The 22439-nt window shown below is 36.3% G+C and overlaps 2 protein-coding genes across 8 annotated transcripts in view; one reads left to right on the top strand and one right to left on the bottom strand.

Annotated features, from left to right (window-relative positions):
• Positions 1–22439, top strand: part of LOC309656002 (uncharacterized protein) — a gene marked incomplete at its 5' end in the record, with an annotated part of 126717 nt that overhangs the window by 61629 nt on the left and 42649 nt on the right. The gene's annotated exons all lie outside the window — the stretch shown is intronic.
• PPP4R3A (protein phosphatase 4 regulatory subunit 3A) overlaps positions 1–22439 on the bottom strand; it is a gene marked incomplete at its 5' end in the record, with an annotated part of 39513 nt that overhangs the window by 16731 nt on the left and 343 nt on the right. For 6 of the 7 annotated variants that reach the window (XM_082451253.1, XM_082451255.1, XM_082451252.1 and 3 more), the window contains 3 exons: positions 2191–2808; positions 6758–6856; positions 9911–9966. In XM_082451253.1, coding sequence (XP_082307379.1) covers positions 2191–2808; positions 6758–6856; positions 9911–9966 — 773 coding nt within the window. Of the gene's footprint in view, positions 1–2190; positions 2809–6757; positions 6857–9910; positions 9967–11322; positions 13729–22439 lie in introns of those variants that run through there. The other variant, XM_082451257.1, reaches the window with a different exon arrangement.

Here is a 22439-nt window from a genome sequence, read left to right as displayed (position 1 = left end):
TGTGTATGTACGTATGTATGTGTGTATCTCCCACTAGTTTATAAACCCCTTATTCACTGCTGCAGGTGCTCAAGAAACATTTTCTGTGACACTAAATTAGTTTGGCTATTCCCACCTTTACTTTTTCTGCAGTGTACAAATAGGCCACACCTCAAATGGCATCCAATATCAAGATCCATCTCAGACATAATATATCCCACCAAATGGAAATCAAATGATTAAAAAAGATTCTCTGAACTGCTGCGAAGTACAGAGAATTAAGAAGGTTCAACAGTATTACAAAGAATCAGTCAACAGTAAGGGTTATGACTGTGTACAAGGTGGGTAAGAACCTGCTTTAATTACTCCTTGTCAAAAAATTTGTAAAACTCTCCTTCCTTCATAGCAGCACTTTGAATATAAATGCTCAGCATCAAGAGAAACAGAAAGACCTACAGCACTGGCAGCCTGCATTTTACAGAGCATATTGTAGGGAAACAAAGACTTAACAATTTGAAATTATTCCAACTTAATGAGTAAAACTGGCATTTTACAGGTCTGAAGACCAAGAAAACAAAGAAGTGACAAATCCCTATATAACAAAATAAGAACCATGTGGAGCTAAAGAAAAGGACCAGTAGTGCTTAGGACTATCCAAGGAAACCAGGAATCAAAACTAGACCAGAGCAGAGGATCTATTAGGTAGCTAGCAAGAACTAGTTCCTTAGGAAAGAACAAATGAAAATTGGTACCAGAACACCCTTCTTTCATTATCAATCACAATACACTATGTCAAGGAATACTGTTGTACTTACCAGACTGTATTGCCTATATTATTTGTCTGTCTTAAATGAATGGAAAACATGTCAAATTAATCACCGTGAACTGAACTTAATCATTAGCTTCAGGAAAGCAGTTTTGGTAAAATTGACTTTTCTATCTAAATTCATATATATATATTATGGTGAAAAAACCAGGGTCACTGAAAATACAGCAATTTTCTAAAAAGGAACAGACAAAAATTAAATTTACTGTTTTACTCATAACATGTGCTACCAAGCAGCTCTTACTGACATTTATTTGCCTCTTTTTTTTTAATTCAAATCCAGGTTTCAAATAATTATTTTATTTGTAGATCTGAGGTAAGGTCTTACAATAGCTTTCAAATCATATCACATAGCTGTTATTATTACAATATCTTGGGCATAAAGAAACAAAACACACAGGAAGTGTGCGACTCACAAATCTTTGCACTATGCAAACTTATATTTCAACTGGACTAGACTAATTCATGCACCATGGGATAATTTACTGAGAGATTCTCTGACTTTGGGAGTATTTACAAATGCAGATTACCGGCCGGCTCAGACATTTGGATTGTGTGTTATGTGCAGAATCCAGGATGCATCCTAGGCAGTTCTGATGCAAGCACCCTAACACACCACACCTGAGAGACTGGGCATACTATAAAAAGAAAATTTGGAGTTTAATAGGCAATTATTAATAGATACTTTAAAATAATACTCAAGAGTCTTGTATCATGTTCAATGCTTTATAAGCGTGCATCTGATTTAATCTTCAGATGACCTTATAGGGTAGGTACTAATATCACCAACTTAAGATCAGGAAGCTGAAGCTTTAAGAGATTAAGAAAGTTGCCCAAGCCATATAGCTATTAAGTGACAGGCAGAGCTGAAACTCATACTCAAGCCTAACCTCCCCACACTCTCATCCATTACAAAAGCATGCCTTCTGGAAGGGAGACATGCAGCTATAACTTGCCAACATCTGCTGTACCTCTAATAAAGAATTACCTGGGAGTTCTATAAATGCTATAGAATTTGTATTCTATAATAATGACATATTTCTTGGCTTCTCTTTTTCTTTCCTCTTCCAATCTATTCTGTTCTATGCATAACTGATAGATTAATATCCCTAAAATTCCACATTCAAGCATTTCATTAAGATCCTTTTCCTATAATTTCTTCAAGCTAGATTTTTTTTAAAAAAATTACATTTATCATAACTAATCCAACACAACCTTCTGGTCCCACAGTATTATATATTATAATCTCTGTAGTATCACCAAAATACATACCTTTAGACAAAAATTAAAATTCAATTTGGATGCCTAAAAGGAACAGAAAATTATTTCTGCTGAAGGCAATCAGTATCTTTTTAAGTAGGAAAAACAAGAATGATCTAACTCACCTGTAACATACCAACAATTTCTACCTTATTGAAAAAGATAAAAGAGTGAAGTGTTGATAACATATTTTCTTCAAAGACTGAAGGGGTAGGTAGAACCATGTCTTGTATATACTGAACTCTGTATGTCTGATGAATTTTTTGTTTCAGCTCAGGATCTGATATGGGAATCACTTCTTTAAATTTGGCTGTCTTTGTTAGAAATTCCCTATGTTTTCGTGGTTGTGATAAAGCAGGATCATATTCTAAGCATCCAATGACGTCCATTATACATTCCTCAGAGAACATAACTTCAAAAAGAGCAGTTCGATTCAAGAGGAAGATGCCTTTGATAATTTCATACAAGTGGTGCAGTCCTTCAATATTTTCCAAATCCTCACACACATGAAAAAGCTCTAAGAGCTTTTTAATGTAACCCTCATTTTCCAGTGCTAGTGCAAGTTTTTCACGACGCAGGGGGGAAGGTAAAGATGATGCCACAAGTTCTGCAATTTCCTCAAGGCGACTTAATTCACAAGATGGCAATTCTAAACCTGGCGATGACATATCATCAAAACGCTCCTCTTCAGACTCATCTACAAGGTCCTGAGTGATGTCCACTGATGGGTCCTTTCCTTGAACCTAGTAAACAAGATTTATGATAGCTGACAAAATATAATCAAAGCAAATCTAAATGATATTCTTAGATACAAGAGATGTTATAAGAAAACTATAATGATAATTTTCAAGTTTAAGACTAGACAAACTTTAAGTCTTCAAACTTGACACTGGTGCTTTGTGACCACCTAGAGGGGTGGGATAGGTAGGGTGGGAGCGAGATGCAAGAGGGAGGGGATATGGGGATATATGTATAGCTGATTCACGGTGATACAGCAGAAACTAACACACCATTGTAAAGCAATTTATATTCCAATAAAGATGTTAAAAAAAAAAACAAAGCTCGACACAATTGCCTACTTTTCTAAACACATTTCTACAAATAACATACACTTTCAATTTTAAGGAAGAAAGTTCAAAGTTCAGAAATGGAATGAGCTTTCTTGTAAGTACAAGGTTTACCAGCAACAGAAACATTCTAAAGATCCACTAAACTAACTGTGACTGTGACTTAGAGTGCCCTGCAGACGCATAATATATAGAGGCCTGATGGTAAAACATCCACTCACATTTTATATCCATGGCCCTCTTTTCCAACAGACCAGGGCAAATCTCAGAAACACTCCTAGCACTGTGCTCTGGTAGAGCCACCAAACTCTTCAAAGTTTAAGTAAAATTCAAACAAATGCTGTGACCATAGAAAATATATGTAATTGTAAGCAATAAGAAAAATATTTAATATCAGTTAATTTAGAAACCAAGGGCCAAGAGCATTTACAAACTGGCTTTGGACCAAAGTAGGTCACTGATTTGGTATGAAAACGCTGGTTGGTAGCCCAAAATGATGATTAAGAAAAACTGAGTGGGAAACAAGTGCACCCACACAAAAATAAAACCACATAAAAAGTTAACTGCAACCTATGTGTAGTAGAGCTATCCCCTAAGAATACCTGCTTAAAGTAACCAAACCATGGAAGTTCTCCTTTCTACACACCCAAACCTATACCTCTCATGATCCCCTAGAAGCTCTAAAGTTTGTCATAAACCCCAACTTTATGTCAGTGTAGGGGCTCTAATTATAAAAAGATAACTTATAAGTCTTCACAATTAAATACATTTTAAGGTAAAAGAAAATTTTTACAAAAGGTCAAAGACGTATTTTGGAATGAAATGAGTTTTGCTATCTTGGCCCTGTAATTTGAGACACTGCCACTAAACCAGCCCAAAAGGCCAAGCTGAATGGCAGAGGGATGGAAAAATTAGGCCTTATATGAAATGACCAACAAACTTAAATTGCTTAGCATGGTTAAGAGATGTTGATGAATACTAGAAGGGAAGAAGTCCTGGACTAAGTCTAGAAAAATGCTGCAAGGCAATACCGTCTTGACCTTAACCCAGTGGGCAGCACCACTGAAAGGAGGCTAGGCACATTCACAACTCTTACCTGGCATGGTCTCAAGTTGGCCCTGGATTTTTTAAAACTACATAAGATCTCATCACAGCTTTAGACTCCTAGTATTCAAGCTATGGCTCTACCTATAGAAAAATGGTAGGGGTTTGTTTACAAAACCAATGATAAGGGATGAGAGCCCTTATTATAATGAAAAATGCCATCTTCTGGAGTTAACTTGCAAATACAAAGGCTGAACAGGTAATCAAAAAGACCTGTGTTTAGGAATTTGATCCGCTCAGGGAAACATGGTGAAACTGTAATAATCTGACAAATATGTTTCAGTCTTACTTTCAGAAGAGAAGCAATAGAAGAATGAAAATTTAAAAAGGAAAGTAGACTAAGCTAGAAGAGAGAGCTTTACTTATGAGAAAGGATAAATCTCAGAAGTCAATCTGGACAGATATGAAGAAAGTGAGAATGTGAAGATCATAAAGATATAAAAAGGAAAAAGAGATGCACCCAGACATAACTGCTATCAAGGAGAGTACTAGAAAATGGGGAGATTTTTTAGATGTTTCTAGATCAAAAAATAATGAGTTCAAGAAACAGAGAAACATATAAGATCTCAGAGAACAAAATATAGTAAATTCCCCAAAATAAGCCAGGATCCAGAAATTAATTGATAAGTACAGTCAGGATCATAAGAGTCATTGAGAAATGACATCTTGAACATAAACTATGTAAAAGTTGGGAGGGGAAGATCAGAAAGGAACAACAAAGCAGGCAGTGATTCCCAGGAACGTTATTGTAGAGAAAAGTATACAAGTACTACTACTTGTGCCCCAAGAGAAAATGACGGAAAGATTTATAGTGTTACAGACTAAGGAAAAGTATAATAAAGCTCTGACAATTTTTAAGGAGAGCCAGGCATGACAGTAACAGATTGAGTCCAGGTCTGAGTTAAATATTGACCTAATAAAAGATTGTGTCCAGGGTGGGACTGTTCATCTTAGAAAGGTGAAAGAGAACAAGATTTGTCTGAATAACGGGTGCTTTCAGCACCACCCTGAGCTCATTAATCTCTTCTCTTTCTATGGAAGAACTCCACATGACAAAAATCTAGAGGAACATGCTGTAAAAACAACTGTATGAGACAGAAAGCAAAGAAAACATGAAGAAAGCATAAATACAAATGTTAGTTTTTCACATGTTAAGAGAAGGAAAGGGACAGCTTAACAGGCAGGTTAATTTATGAAAAACACAGCTGAGTAGAATTATATAGCAGAAATAAATTCTGCAAGTTAAGGAGAAACTGTGCCTCAAGAGCACTGTGGCTTCTCTTAAGGCAGTGGCTCTTAAACTTCAGGGTGCATCAGAATCACCTGAAGCAGGCGTTGACAAACAAGCCAAACCTGGCCCACCACTTGTTTTTGTAAATAAAATTTTACTGGAAGAGAATGATGTCCATTTATTTATGTGTTATCTATGGCTACTTTCACAGTACAACAGCAGAACAGAATAGCTGTTAAACTGTATGGTCTACAAACCCTAAAATATTTACCATCTTGCCCTTTACAGAGAAAATCTGACCTAGAGGGCTTGTTAAAATAGAATTACTGGTACCTACTCATAGTTTCTGATTCAGTAGATCTGGGATGGGGGTCTCAGAATTTGCATTTCTATCAGATCCCAGGTCATGCTCATCCTGCTGGTCTGAGGACCACACCTTGAGAACCAATGAATTAAAGAATCTCCTGTAAGTTATTTATTCTCCAGATAAAATAAACATGAAGATAGAGAAAGTGTCCTTAGGATGTAATGGTCTAAATAAGTCCATAACAAGAACCAGTGGCTTTAGCCATCAGAGCGCATAAAAAATGACCATTCTCAAAAGACTGTGGAGATTTTATCACTAGACTGAGGTACTAGAACCACTAGGGAATTCCAGAATCAATTGAGAACATGCATGATGACGTTGAAGAGATAGTCAAGAGCCACAAGAAGTTACTGAACAAGGGGTAACATGATCAGACTTGCATTTTTAAAAAGATCACTCCAGCTGTGGTACAGATTTAGGATGAAGGCAATAAACCAGGCAAGCAATGATGGTGGCTTAGTAAACTAATAGCAATGAAAATGAAGATAAGTGAATGCATTTAAGACTTACAATTGAGGGACTGAACGGATATAGAGGATGAAGAAAGGATAAACACGTTTCTGGCTTCAGCAACTGGGTGGCATTTACTGAGATAAGAGAGATAGCTAGGAGAATGAACAAATCTCTGTGAGATTACGTTCAGTTTTAGACTATTAAATTTGAGGTGCTAGTTAGCACTCACGGAGGAGCTCTCAAAGGTAGCTGGATATAAAACTCTGGAGTTCAGAAAAGGTCTGGGCTGGGTAGATTAATGTCAATAAACTGTACTTTCCTATAAATGAAGCTTTTCACAGACAGCAGTGAATTTAGAAGATCTATATGAAATGTGTCTCTATTTAAAATTTGGGGCATTAGCATAAAGCACAGCAAAAAACAAAATGCTTAAAAAGAAAGCATGTTGATTTTCTGATTTTTAAAATTACCTGACATATTTTCTCCCAAATTTCATCACATCCAGCTTTTTCTTGAAAGCTAAGGGCCAAGTCATAATTTTCTGCTTCAGACCACACAATCAAAGTGTCCTTGAGAGAAAAGAAGTCTGAATGATTAACATATATTATCACAAACTACTTCAAAGTATAAGGCAAATGAACAAAGCAATAGGGAATTGAGAACAGTACTCATTTTTAACTTTTTGCAACACTGATGTCAGTAATTTCCAATGCCTTTTTGCACTTCACTTTATCCAATCTATAAAATGAAAACAACGTTCTCCTTAAGGAGAAGTTGAACCAATATATGAAAAGCACTACAAATTGAGCACACAATCTAAATATATCAAAAGATACAAACTAAACATTATGTCAATCCTTTACTTGCACATTAAGTTACATTTTATGCTCTAGTCAAAACACTCAAAGAGGAAGTCTTGAGTATTCAATAACAAGGGCATGTTAGGAGGATGCGATTAATAAACATAGCTCCTCCTCTCTAATTTTCAGTATTGGGTGTTCTTTACCTGGGGCACTTGAGGCCCATGATGCCCCTGAAATTATTGGCTAAATTTGTAATATGTGAGCATTTACCTGGACAGAGGTTTTTTAACTTTTACCAAAGTTCAAGAAGCAAGATGTTCCTACCACCTACCACCCTTTTATTCATTTCATACCAATTTTTGGTTTTTTAATGATAGTAAGTTTAATAAACAGTTCAACAGTTTTTTACTAAGATGTAATCTCAGCAAGACACTACAATTACAATACTGAGACCACTTTATATTTACTGTAGTACAAATAGCCTGTATCCTACAATATGCATGGTATAATATTTATAGGGTCTAAGGTATCTTTTCGAAATTACTGACTATAAATAAACACATACACTTTCATAGCAATTAACCATTTCAAAAAAGAGCCTTCTTCCAGAGGGATCTATGAATCATATTAAAAATTTCTGAATGGCACTAGGGAGAGTTACACTTGAAAAAGAAGCCTCATGTAACAGCTACCATGTAGCCTTTTTCAAACTGGTCCAAAGAGACGAATTAGGAGTAGAAATTAGATGTAAACACAATATAAAGAAAAATAATTTAATAAGTAACTGAAAGGAGCCAACCCAAGGCTGGCTGAGCATCTTTTGAAATGATAAAAGTTCCTGTATTAAGGAGGAAACATGACTATATTTTAAGGTATCTTAAAAGATCTATGTAATTTCTAATACTTTTCAGTACCTCATAAGGACACCGCTTATGGTACACAAATGGATCCCATGTTTAAAAATTTGTCTGCTAAATTGCATATTTACTCTGTTCAGTCAATTATTTAACTGTCAATCATGAGACCAATAGTCTCTTACTGAACTAAAGTGATGCCAGCCAGAAGTAAATAAACAATCCTCTGATTAGGCTGTGCAGCATTACTAAGAGGATAAATCCACAAGTCTTACTCAGAATTTTAAAAAAGAGCTCAAAGACCCCTTTTTATTATCTTCAAGAACTTCAAGAGATAATAGATCCCAGGCAAGCAATCTGTTCCAGTTACTGAGTAGCTGTTCCAGCTCGAAATAATTTACATTAACACTGTAAGATCAACATGTCAGAAATTAGTCAGTTGGCCTCAGTTTCGTCTTTAAATAAATGGGATCATACTGTTTTGAAAACCAGTAATAAGGTAAGATCTATTGGAAGAAGTCTAAAACCACTATCACATTAGTAATAAGATAAGTTTAAGACAATTGTAAGCAACTACTCTGTTACGATGTATATTCAGAATCATTTGGAGGCTTACATCAGGGCACAGCTAGAAATACGCTCTTAATTATCCATTTGACAAATTCATAAGTTTGAAAATTTTTAGGAATTACTCTTCTGTTTTCCTTGAAGAGCCTAATTTTCACCAAATCATCCTGCTTGCTTATCATCCAACAACCTATAGGTTAAGACATATAGATGTGTTCATTCATCCTCAAAATAGACTTGATCTTTTCTTTTTCTTAGGATGTGCTCTTACTCTTCAGCTGACTGAAAACTCAAAACGTGAATTTAAGTATAGAATATCAAAACCAAATAATACTCTAGTCTCCAGCCACTGCAATCTAACCTGAGAGTTTTCTTAAGAACACCAAATGCAACAAAGTGTATTTAACAGACCACTGAACCATCAAGAAAATATTTCATATTGTACCAATACCTGTTGGACAAATAAATCACCATTAAATAAATTTAGGAGTAAATATCCGATTTCCTATGTACTATCTGTGTGACCTCAAGCAAGCCACAATCTTTAGGCCTCATCTTATGTGCAAAATAAAACTAACTTCAATCTAGTAGTATTTTCTTGGTCAATGATGAAGCAAAGCACTTTATAATTTATTTATAAAGTTATATATTTATAAAGTAATATAAATATAAATGTGTTGGTAGTATATTTTACTTTAAGTTATTTTATATATGCACCTTCAGGGCAATGAGGGAACTGCTACTGATTTCACTGGCTTTGTAAAGCACTCAGTATTATCTACATGGGTATATTCTGAATAAATACCAATTTTGATGACAGTGCTTGCAAGTATTAAGTGAGAGATTTACTTTCAGATATCTCTTGCATCAGAAGGGTACAAGAAAGAGAGTGTACTCAAATTGAAAGTTCTTAAAAAACTGTTACATCATTATAAGGTCCCAGTCAGGCTATATAAGTAATCAGATTCGTATTTATACTGAGTTGCTGTATAGAGATATGAATGTTCCTCCTGCACTAGCATTTACAATAGTGAAGGAAGGAGTTTCTACCATTTAGTTGTGTTAGTAGCTGATTATTCCATCAGTGGTCACTTTTTAAATTCTCTTTAGGTAGAAACAAGAAAACTGTCGTTTTAGGTTTTAACTTTTGAGAATAAGGCTGTTAGTCAAATATCTAGAACTTAGCTTAACTTGAAGCAAGTTTTTTTTTTTTTAATTTAAAATGATTGCTTTATACATATAGAGATTGGTAGAACTGGATTTTAGAATTAGACTGGCAAAGCATCTTATAATCTACTCCAAAATTTTCATTGTAAGAAATCAGATGGCAAATTTTCATTTAATCACCAAATCGAGAGGATAATATGCAAGATAAAGCACAACATCTTCAAAATTTTACCTGTTGTTTCTGGTATGCAGTATTAGGATTTATTTTGGACTCTAAAAGTAGAGAACCTAGGAAAGAGGAAAAAAAAAAACAAACACATTCCATTATGTAACTGTAAAGCAGCAAAATTATATTCCCTTACATACACACACATTTCCCTTTTTGAAGGATTGATGCACATACAACTTTAGTTGAGGAAATATTATTTTAAAACAATACAAATTTAAATATAATAGCCTGTAACCTAAGAAATGCTTGCTTTATACATGTTTACTTTTAACAAAACAGACACGATCATCTAAAGAGTGAGCACTAGATGGTAATAGAAATCTAACAACTCCTGGGCAGCAGAAGGTAGTGAAACAGCACAGTGTGAAGCCAGATGATCTGGGATTAAATCTCTAATATACAGTATTATTTAGAGAAATAACTTAAAACATGCAAATAAGCATTATAAATAAAATCTGGTCTCTCTCAAGACTGAAAATAAGAATTCATTGGTAAAAGTCTGAAAACATCAAGGATATGATCCATTGCCCAAGTACATCCCCAAATTATGATTCACCTTCAGAAAATCTTATATATTTTTTAAATTAAATTATTTATTTATTTATTTATTTATGGCTGTGTTGGGTCTTCGTTTCTGTGCGAGGGCTTTCTCTAGTTGCGGCAAGCGGGGGCCACTCTTCATCGCGGTGCGCAGGCCTCTCGCCTGTGCAGGCTCAGTAATTGTGGCTCACGGGCCTAGCTGCTCCGCGGCATGTGGGATCTTCCCAGACCAGGGCTCGAACCTGTGTCCCCTGCATTGGCAGGCAGATTCTCAACCACTGCGCCACCAGGGAAGCCCCAGAAAGTCTTATATTTCTGTTTAATACAGGAATCACACTTCTCCATCTTCAAATTATCAATTTACTTCTCAGAATAAGCTAATTTGCACATTTCTGTTTTTCCCCTGGCAGTATCATAATACTCAAGGTATTAGAAAATAACTACTGCTTTGTGACAAAGAGCAAAATTTTTTTAAAAATTATTTTATTTAAGTATAGTTGATTTACAATGTTGTGTTAATTTCTACTGTACAACCAAGTGATTCAGTTATACATATATATATATACACACACACATTTTTCATATTCTTTTCCATTATGGTTTAATCACAGGATACTGAATATAGTTCCCTGTGCTATACAGTAGGACCTTGTTGTTTATCCATTCTGTATGTAGTAGTTTGCACCTGCTAACCCCAAACTCCCAATCCATTCCCTCATTCCCTCCCCTACCCCGTGTCTCCCCCTTGGCAACCACAAGTCTGTTCTCTGTATCTGCTAGTCTGTTTGTTTCACAGATAAGTTCATTTGTGTCATATTTTAGATTCCACATATAAGTGATATCATATGGTATTTGTCTTTCTCCGTCAGACTTACTTCACTTAGTATGATAATCTCTAGGTCAATCCATGTTGCTGCAAATGGCATTGTTTCACTCTTTTTTACGGCTGTGTAGTATTCCATCGTATATAGGTACCACATCTTCTTTATCCATTCACCTGTCGATGGACAGGTTGTTTCCATGTCTTGGCTATTGTAAATAGAGCTGCTATGAACACTGGGGTGCATGTATCCTTTCAAGTTATAGTTTTATCCAGATATATGCCCAGGAGTGGGATTGCAGGATCATATGGCAACTCTGTTTTTAGTTTTTTGAGGAACCTCCATACTGTCTTCCATAGCGCCTGCACCAATTTACATCCCCACCAACAGTGCAGGAGGGTTCCCTTTTCTCCACACCCTCTCCAGCATTTGTTATTTGTAGACTTTTAAATCATGGCCATTCTGACTGCTGTGAGGTGGTACCTCATTGTAGTTTTTATTTGCATTTCTCTAATAATTAGCAATGTTGAGCATCTTTTCATGTTCCTGTTGGCCATCTGTATGTCTCCACAAAGAGCAAATTTTAAGACTAAATGTATACCTCTCCCCTCCTCAACCAATTCCAGTTTAAAGCCAAGTTCTGACCCAAAATACTTGAGAAAAAGCATTTTCTCTGCAGCTGTCTCTCATCCAAAGCTTTCAACTCTTCTCATACTACATTTAACAGTTGCTTTATCCATTCCAAATAGTGGCTAGACACTTGAGAAAAGGGCACTCTTAACATTTCCAAATTTGACTAGTTTTGCCTTAATGATAAAATTTGGTTACTAATTTTATGATACTGCCCCGTGTTAGTAATTTACTGACCATTCACTACCATGTGCTGGTAATGGTGCTCAGTGATATTGAATATATATAGTAAAATACCAGCATTTGCCAAGTTGCAGTGACTTAATTTGCAAACACCTTGTGCACAAGAAAGCTTCCCACTTTACTTGAATCTTTCCAGTGTATAGCACAGGTGAACTGCTTAACCCAAAATCTGTCTCTTATCCTTTCTGTACTTAAGGTAACTAAACAGTCTCCCTATTTTTCCCACCTGTACTCCCAACACCCCATTTCTTTAGGCTCTTTTCTTTTTACTATTTTTGGCTCACTGAGGTTCAGACAAATATGCTCACATTCTGGAGGAAACCTGATTACTCGTCTTCCCATTTTTCCAACTTTTGCCAGAATAATCAAAATAAATTTTCCAGTGACCCTTAATTTTCTTTATGCACAATCATCGAATTTTTATTTTGGTAATTACTATGAGCTGTCTAGTGATATATTCATAACAAGAAAAAGCAGCAAGCAAACGAACTCAGTGTCTAAAGTCCCTTAAAAGTATTAAAATTTCCAACTATCTCTGTAAATATTCTTTCACTGTTTGTTGTTTAATTACTAGAACAAAAATTGCACCCTATTATTTCCCAATGAAATCACAAAGTATGTCAGGTACATTATGGATCAAACTTTTAAAAGATGAGTCATGGCATATAATCATATTCAAAACACGGGTTTCTATGAGAAAACACATTCCAAAAACCCTACTTTGAAATATATCATGTCCTCAAAGACAATCCATCTGCAGAAAACTACATAAATAATAGAGTGAAACAAATGGATTAGTTTATAACATATTTCAGAAGATGCAAGAGATCCAATGTCATAGAACCAAACTGAGTAAGTAATGCCACCTTAAAAGTCAAACTGCACAAAAGCACAAAGGAAAAAAATCGGACATCATTGATAAATGATGCTAACTGGACATAATCAAAATTAAAAACTTCTATGCTACAAACAATACCGTTAAGAATGTGAAAAGAACCCACAGAATGGGCAAAATTATTTGGAAATCATATATCTGATAAGGGACTTGCATCCAGAACTCTTACAACTCAATAGTAAAAAGATAACTCAATTTAAAAATGGGCAATGGATCCGAATAGATATTTATCCAAAGAAGATATACAAATGGACAATAAACATGAAAAGAAGCTCAACGTCTTTAGTCATTAGGGAAATGCGAATCAAAACCACAAAAAGATAACCATTTTACACCAGCTAGGAAGCCTATAATCAGACAGACAATGACAAGAGCTGGCAACCATGTGGAGAAATTGGAACCCTCATACATTTTTCTTGTAGGTATATAAAAAGGCATCCACTTTGGAAAAATCTGGCAGTTCCCTCAAAAAGTAAGTTACCGGCAATTCCACTCCTAGGTACATACAAGAGAAACAAAAACATTTGTCCACACAAATTTGTGTACACATACATTCACAGCAGCATTATTCATAATAGCAAAAAAGTGGAAACAATCCAAATGTCCAAAAACTGATGAATGGGTAAATAAAATGAAATACTATTCAGCTATACAAAGATATGAAGTTCTGATCCATGCTGTAACAGATGAACCTTGAAAACATAAGTTAAGGAAGCCAGTTACAAAGGACCACATATTTTAGGACTGCATTTATATGAATTGTCCAGAATTTGCAAATTTAGAGGATTTGTAGGTTAGTGGCTGTTTAGGACTGCGAGGAAGGGGGAACAAATGGGTAGTGATTGCTAATGGGTACATGATTTCTTTTAGAGGACAAAATGGTCTCTCATTGTGGTGACGGTTGCATAACCCTGTGAATATACTAGACAATACTGAACTATATACTTTGAATGAGATGGCATGTGAATTCTGTTAAAAAAAGCTAAAGTGTAAATAATCATACAATGGAATATCATACAGCAATGTTAATGCATGAACCAAATATATGTAAATGCAAAAATGTGTATGAATCTTATAAACATAAATGAAAGAAGCCTCAGACAAAAGTATATACCCTAAGTCCATTTACATGAAGTTCAAAAAGTGGCAAAAATTAATCTATGGTGTTAGAAGTTAGGTTGTTGAGGGGAAGGGGAGAGATAGTGACTGAAGAGAGACATGAAGCAGGCTTCCAGAGTGTCGGTTATGTTGTTTCTTCATCTTTGTGCTGGTTATTTTGTGAAAAATTCATCAAGCTGAATACTTATGATTTGTGTACCTTTTTGATGTATTATACTTCAAAAAAAATTTTTTTTTTTTTTTAAGTTTAAGAGAAGGGGTAAAATGACACATGGCATAGGGGCTGGAGCTATCACTTCAAGTTGTGATTTCAAGAAACACACACCTGGGACTTCCCTGGTGGCGCAGCGGTTAAGAATCTGCCTGCCAACGCAGGTGACACAGGTTCAATCCCTGGCCTGGGAAGATCCCACATGCCGCAGAGCAACTAAGCCCGTGCGCCACAACTACTGAGCCTGCGCTCTAGAGCCCGTGCTCTGCAACAAGAGACGCCACGGCAATGAGAAGCACACACACTGCAACGAAGACCCAACACAGCCAAAATAAAATAATTTTTAAAAAAACAAAAAAAAAAACCACACACCTGACTTGGCAACTGCTAAAACAAAACACCAACACCAACTATTATTTTTTGAGTACAAGTTTTTTTGCCCTTTTTTTTTTGCATTTGTTTCAAAACTCTCTCAGTAGTGTTACAGTGTTAGGATGGCTAGAAAGGAAAAATCAATCACAAATTCAAAGTTTGAAGTGTTCCTTCCCAAAGTGCTGGCTAAAACAAGAATAAGCACATAATAGAAGCTTCTGATGTTAGTAAGTTTTTCTTTTTCTTGGGCCATTCAAGATGTCAGGGGGAAGCATCTCTCCTGAAACCATTTCAGCCATATTCAATGGCTTTAGTCTAAGACATAACTTCAGGAAGTCCAGCTCTGGTCCCCAAATACCAGGTTCCCTAAGATGTCAGTAGGCTGTAGAGGCTGGACTATGGGAAACAGCCTTTTAACTGGGGGGGCTAAGTAAGATAATAATGAAAAGACACATTTCTAGTTTTATTCCTAGTCCATCTATTAGGTTCCCCATTCCCATCTCCTAGTTTCTACTGAATAAAGTTATAAGCACTTATCCAATCAATTGAAAGAAAAAGATCCAGCTGAATGTTAATATGCATTTACACAATCCTTCCCCCCAACAAGTCTGTTATCGATTGCTACAGCTACAGTACTGGGAACAGTAGTTCCATCCCAGTAATAATAAGTAGGTATGGAAGGGGATGTAGAGTTCAACTGTAGGTGTGAGGCATTTATCATGGTAGCAGAGTTAACAAGGGGAGAAATGAGGAAAATGTTCCTTAATAGGAGACCTTAAATGACATCAAGGGAGTTAAAGTTCTCATTAAGGGGAACACATGCTTTTTTTTTTTTTTTAACATCTTTATTGGAGTATAACTGCTTTACAATGGTGTGTTAGTTTCTGCTTTATAACAAAGTGAATCAGTTATACATATACGTTATGTTCCCATATCTCTTCCCTCTTGCGTCTCCCTCCCTCCCACCCTCCCTATCCCACCCCTCTAGGTGGTCACAAAGCACCGAGCTGATATCCCTGTGCTATGCGGCTGCTTCCCACTAGCTATCTATTTTACATTTGGTAGTGTATATATGTCCATGTCACTCTCTCACTTTGTCACAGCTTACCCTTCCCCCTCCCCATATCCTCAAGTCCATTCTCTAGTAGGTCTGTGTCTTTATTCCTGTCTTGCCCCTAGGTTCTTCATGACTTTTTTTTTCTTAGATTCCATACATGCTTTTGATAATGGGTAGATCCAGTATATCTTAGTAACTGAAACATACGTAAAACAGCCCCCCACCCCAATTAATTTGAGAAACACATTCATCCTATCCAATGAAATAGATGCCTTTATCCTCCAAGAGGAATTCATTCTCACCACCACTCCCCCACCATGACACTGTCTCCTCACACATCTGAGAAAGACACTCACACAGACAAGAGAAAGGCAAGCCTACACAGCAAACCCCAATATCAAGACTTGAGAAAGGCCTTCCCACTTCCCACCTGAATGACTGGGAAGGATATGGAAGGATATGGAAACACAAAAATCGAGAGGTTGATGTAGCTAAGGGGAATGCATCAATACATGTAATTAAGTTTGTCACTGCAGAATCTATCATTCAGACCACTAGCAAAGCCAGGCACGCTCAGGTGAACTGAAGAACACTCCTGCACAGCAAACGCTCGTCAGAGTCCATCCCAAAGATTCTGACAGGCGTGCAAGGCCATATTTGCACATATACTTCTTCAAAAAATAAAGAGGGTCCTTAATTCTCATTTACTATTACCAAAACTGAACATCAAAACAACCTTTTTGGAGGGTCATTTACCTTTATCTACAAAGCTTCTAAACACATACGACTCTTTGGTCCAACAATCCTAGGAAACTATCCTACACCCTCATACAGGTGCCAAGTATATGAATACAGATGTCATTAGCAGTGTTTGTAAAGGCAAAAAAAAACTAGAAACAATGTATGAGCCAGCTGGAGAGTGTGGGGATCTCAAGAGGCCTAGAAAAATCAAAACTATTTTCATAATATTACTAAGAGATTACTTGCCATTTTCATTCTTATTTTTCTCAGTGTCTACACTGATAGTGCAACAGATTGAATGCAGAAGCAGAAAAGAATACTTTAAAAAAAACTGAGCCAGACATTATAAAGAGATTTGTAAAAACGTAAAACAGTGGCATTCTTGTCACTGAATTCTTGTTTTAGAAAAGATTTTTAAAGTCTTATTTTAATTTATAATGTGGTAAATATTGATAGCTATTTCTTGTTTAAACATAAACAAAAGCTATTAGGGATCCTCAATTTTAGTACTATAAAGGTATCCTGAGGGAAAAAATTTGAGAAATGTTACTCTATGCCACCAACACTGTACTGTGTGAATTCAATATATACAGGGGAATACTATGCTAGTTTTAGATGAGATAGATCTGTATATCCTGACACAATTAGAGGCCCCAAATATACTGATAAAAAGGAGATCTGTACACTAAGGAAATGGGGGGACGATGGTAAAGAAGGGGAAATGCCACTCATAACATCACCAAGACAACTACAGGTAAAGCTGTCATAGACTGATAGCAAGAAAAAGTGACAGTAAAACAAACAGTACAATTATGAGTATAAACAATTAGGTCATTAAAAACGTTCCCTCCCTACTTCACATCTTGGTTCCTCTTGAACTTTTCTAGTATCCTGCTGCAAACCCCCAATACACCCCTATCAAAACAAAACAAACACCTCCAGGGATAGGGGGAGGGTAGTTATGAAGAATGCAGAATGAAGTCTCATCTGAAGAGCTGAAAGCAGAGAACTTAAAAACTAGTGCCTGTAGTATAGATCCAGCCAGCAGACAGCTTGTTTGATTCCTAGTTCTACCAAACATACTCATACACTAAATTCATGCAAATCTTTTACAATGGAAAGATTTTACATTAAAAAAAAAAAATCTAGATTTCTGGCTGGGTACAGGAAAAAAAAGACCCCAGAACTGTCCAATCAAAGAATCAATGCACCAAGACTTATGGTTAGAAAAAAATAATACCTCTTAGGGTTGCTTTTGAATATTAACTGAAATTTTATATTAAAGTGCCTACCCCAGAACCTAACACATAACCAGCACTCAATACTTTTTTTTTAACAGCATGATCAGAATATTTCCCTGGCATCACTATAATCTTGAATAGTAGAACAATGATCCAGAAACACATTACAAATAAAAGGCTAACCAACACAGGCTCATTAGACTGCCTAAGAAAAACCTTCTAATATATAGCATTTAGGAAATATTCCATGAAAATTGTTGAGATTTTTTAATCTTGTTAAACAGTTTAATTTAGCTGGAAAATTCACTTGTTCAGAAGATATCAATTCCCTTCACTGGAGAAATGATATATTATAGTTTCTATAATTTTATGGTTTTATTTTCAATACCAACCAATCAATCAGATTCAGGTAATATGGGAGTATATGGTTTGGGGTTAAGAAGCTTAGATTCTTGGTTCAGATTTGGATAAATACTTAAGGATTTCAGAATGAAGAGCTTCCAGGTCTGCTGCTCTTAAGTAAGCAGTTCAACCTTACTGGCAATATACTGGCTTTTCCAGTATATTGACATTATCAACGGTCAAAGCTAAGGGCAAGAGCTTAGGTACTATGCTTCCTTAGTAGGAAGAGAACACCATCAAAATGAATTAATGGAAGTCCAAAATCTCATCTAGATAGGAGACTAGTGTTATGTTTCAAACCTATAGCAGGTCTGTGTTCCAGGTCCCACCCTCCCAATTTTGTGGACCACAGATTACACATGGCATTTAAAACCTAAAATGAAGGCCTGGGAAAGAAAAAACTTGGTAGAATTATGTTAAAAGGTCCCACCCCCGTGTCAAGCCTTCACTACACTCCAACCCCATCATTTATACCCAATGTAGCCAATGGCCCTCAAACTTTCAAAAGTTATCACATGCAACAGATGATAAATAAGGGTTTGGTTATCCTAAGCCTATTAATTTTCCACAAAGTAGGTCTACACAAGAGAAAAAAAAGCGCATTTAAATCAGCTTTTCAAAGTGAAATATTTCTCCCAGTACTGACACTGGGTTCTTCTTGGTAGCTAAATTTGGAGTGCTTACTATATGCAAGATTATATACTACTTACTGATTTATAAGAATAACATAAAAAGTGCTGATGCTATCTCTGTTCATTTCTCACCACCGCAGCCAAAACAAAACAAAACAGACTCTCCTACCCAAACTGTTGACCTCCTTTTCTATTTATAGTAGAAGTAGAGGCAGATCTACCTACAACCAAGTTCTATCAGGAGGAAGAAGCACAGGATTCCAGTTTTTACCATTAGCTAGCAGCACTACCTTGAACAAAACACTTCCCCATGTCTCATTTCTTCATGCCTCAAATAACAGTGAAAATGAAATCTTTTTAACTTTGACTAGACAAGTCAGAATTAAAACCATTATGAAACGTTAAAGATACTTTATAAAACTTAAGGTGAAAACCAAATATAAGAACAATATTCTTGATGATTGGCAAAGTAATCCAGAATAAAGAGTATAAACATGATTTTATGTTCAAAGACATCCTTCAGTGTGTGGAGAAATTCCAATTTCTTTATCAATTCTAAAATTGGCAGGTGGAGGTGGTAAAAATAATAATGGAGGAAAAAAGTAGAATGATTTGAACATAGAGTGAGAGAGTAAGTAAAGGATGACATCATTACCCTCACTTCAGCAAGCTAGCAGGTACAGCATAAACTAGGAGAAGAAAAAAAACAATACTAAGTAATCTTTATTGGAAGATGGAACTTTGTAGGTACATGGCTATGAGGTAATGAGGTAATCTACCTTCGTTTTTAAAAAAGGATATGTTCCTACAACATATCTGCCAGTAGGAACCTACTGAATAAGGATGCAATCCAGAAAATGGGCTCAGTAACTTAAGTGGGACATCTCTCCTCCACGGCTAGGAGAGCTACAGATTTGCCAAGCACTCAGCTCCAGAGGGGAAGGGCATACGTACCCAGACAGATGTGCCCTGTAACAGGGAAGACACAAGTACTTCCATTCAGAAATTTCCTTCCTGATTTTCAGATAAGTGTATACGCTCCTCTAACAAGATAAATGACTCATTTTATGGAATACCAGAAACAACTTTCCATTTTGCTCATCGCAATAAAAGGAAAATTCTCAATTATCCTGTAATGGAAAATGAGGGAAGCACACAATAATGGATAATCCGAGCTAGCAGCCAATACAAAACTCCTACGTGTGGCTTGGAGATAAACTATAATTTTAAACATCTTTAGGCTAAAAATTGTTTTCATTTTCTTTGAAATAAACCTTGAATCTAAGTATAAAGCAGCAAATGCAAGTAGACAATAATATGGGGGTTTAAAACACACTGTAAACACTTAATGATGGTAATTAAATAATTGATAATACTAGTTTCAAGTCATAGACTAGAAGTCTTATTCAGTCCCTGACACCTCTCCCCCACCTCAGTTTTAACACTGATCTTCCTTGCTTTTTTTTTTTTTTTAATTAATTAATTAATTTATTTATTTATTTTGGCTGTGTTGGGTCTTCGTTTCTGTGCGAGGGCTTTCTCTAGTTGTGGCAAGCGGGGGCCACTCTTTATCGCGGTGCGCAGGCCTCTCACCATCGTGGCCTCTCTTGTTGTGGAGCACAGGCTCCAGACGCGCAGGCTCAGTAACTGTGGCTCACGGGCCCAGCTGCTCCGCGGCATGTGGGATCTTCCCAGACCAGGGCTCGAACCCGTGTCCCCTGCATTAGCAGGCAGATTCTCAACCACTGCGCCACCAGTGAAGCCCTCTTCCTTGCTTTTTAACCTAGCTATGTGATCTTAAGTTATTTAGCTTCTTTGAGCCTCAGTTTCCTGATCTATAAATACGGCTAATAACAGTACCTACACCAAGAGGACACCAGAGGATACAAGTGAAGAATCTCTGGCACACAGTAGATACTCAATAAATTTTGACTATTATTCCTATTTGGAGTTTTCCTGTTAGGAAAAAAAACCCCATAAATCATCGAATTAAAGATTATTTACAAAGTATTTCACAAGTATCCTGGAATTTTCTAAGCCTACTCTTTGGATTTAGTTTTCCTAACAATTTATAAATTTAACAATGGCACAGTTTATTTCAGCTCTTTCCCTATTAGATAAAAATGGAAAAAACCGAGATTCCTATATTATTGTGTTAGAAGAGTATGATTCCCAATGACAATATGACATTAAGACTTAATGCTTAAAAATACTTTAAACAAAGGACTTTGTATAATGAGTCCAACTAAACACATGATGTGAAGGTATGTCTTATTTCAAATTATTATGAGGTTTCAAAGAGTTCATCTCAAACCTACACATGATTAACTGAACCTATAAAGCCTATACTTTCCAACTCACTATGTAAAAAGTTTTCAAACAAGCAAAAACATAGAAGTTCGAGTAGTTGGTTACTATATGATAGTCATACAGAAAAGTACACTAACACTTCACATTCAAACTTGTATTTTAAGAGACAAATAATATAGGCCTCAGAAAAATTTACCCAATGTGTTCAAAACCCTTTAAATGCCTCCAAGAAAAAATAATTTTTCTCCAGTTTTAAGTTATCTTGGGGAGGCTTATAAAGTAATCTGTGGGCAATATACTCCAAGTTACCATTTTTCTTTCAATTCAAATTGAAAAGCAACGTCCCTACAGTCTTCAATTACAGAATGGTGAGTCTTATTTGTTTTCCGTGGAATTGGAATTCTGGGTAGGAAGTCCAATTAAAGGTCCTTGAAATGAGTTTGTAATCATTTAGATACAGACCTACAACCGTAATAAACTCAGACAGTTAGCTACCATAAAATTATAGGCTATCGTTACAAGGCAGATTTTCAAATTCAGAAGGAACTATTTTGAAAAAAGTTTTACCTGATGTGAACATTTTCTTTAAGGGAAATTCATGGTACGCCACCGGAGGAAGTGGCAATCCCTAAACTGAGTTAAATCTTTAAAAATGTGAAACACTTGTTACCTTCAAGCAACTTGGTCTTTGAATCTTGAAGGGCTGTTTCAAAATATGTGAAGCATATGCATCACTAGGGCAGATTCGAAAGGTTTTAAAGGTTTCTGTCAACTTCTCCCCACCTGTTAGCTGAACCAAATTATGAATATACATTTAAGCAATCGGATAAAATGCTCGGATAAAATGATTCCAAACTTGCAGGCCGTTTACCCAGTGAAACTACACACAAAGTTCTGCATTTCTAATGAAAAAGACAACTAACGCTGCGGGAACACAACTCTCTCTTTCCACGGCAAAGAAGCACTTCCTCTGCCGAGTGCAGAGTTGCCAGATCCAGAACCAGGGTTGCGAACCTGCAACAGGATCGGAAAGATGCAGCAATGATACGTTTTAAAAAAAAAAAGAAGAAAAGCACAACAAAATGTTTATGCTCCAAAAAGTGAAACAACTAAGAACTTTCTCAGCTCCGAGAAAAGTTTCATGCCTGCTTTACAGACGCGTGAACTAAGGCAGGAGATCGGTTAGATCAGTAGCTTTCTCAAGGTCACTCTAGTGCAAAGGAACGGCACGGTCCGGGCTCCCGCTCCCAGGCCCCCGACCTCTGCACACGTCCCGGCGGCACCGCTCAGACGCGCCTGGCTCCGCCCGGGCCCGCAC

Source organism: Balaenoptera physalus, assembly GCF_965194825.1.
Source record: "Balaenoptera physalus genome assembly, chromosome: 2".
Taxonomy (NCBI): Eukaryota; Metazoa; Chordata; class Mammalia; order Artiodactyla; family Balaenopteridae; genus Balaenoptera; species Balaenoptera physalus.
Note: the sequence above shows the minus strand (reverse complement) of the source record. Positions and strands in the feature narration are given on the sequence as shown.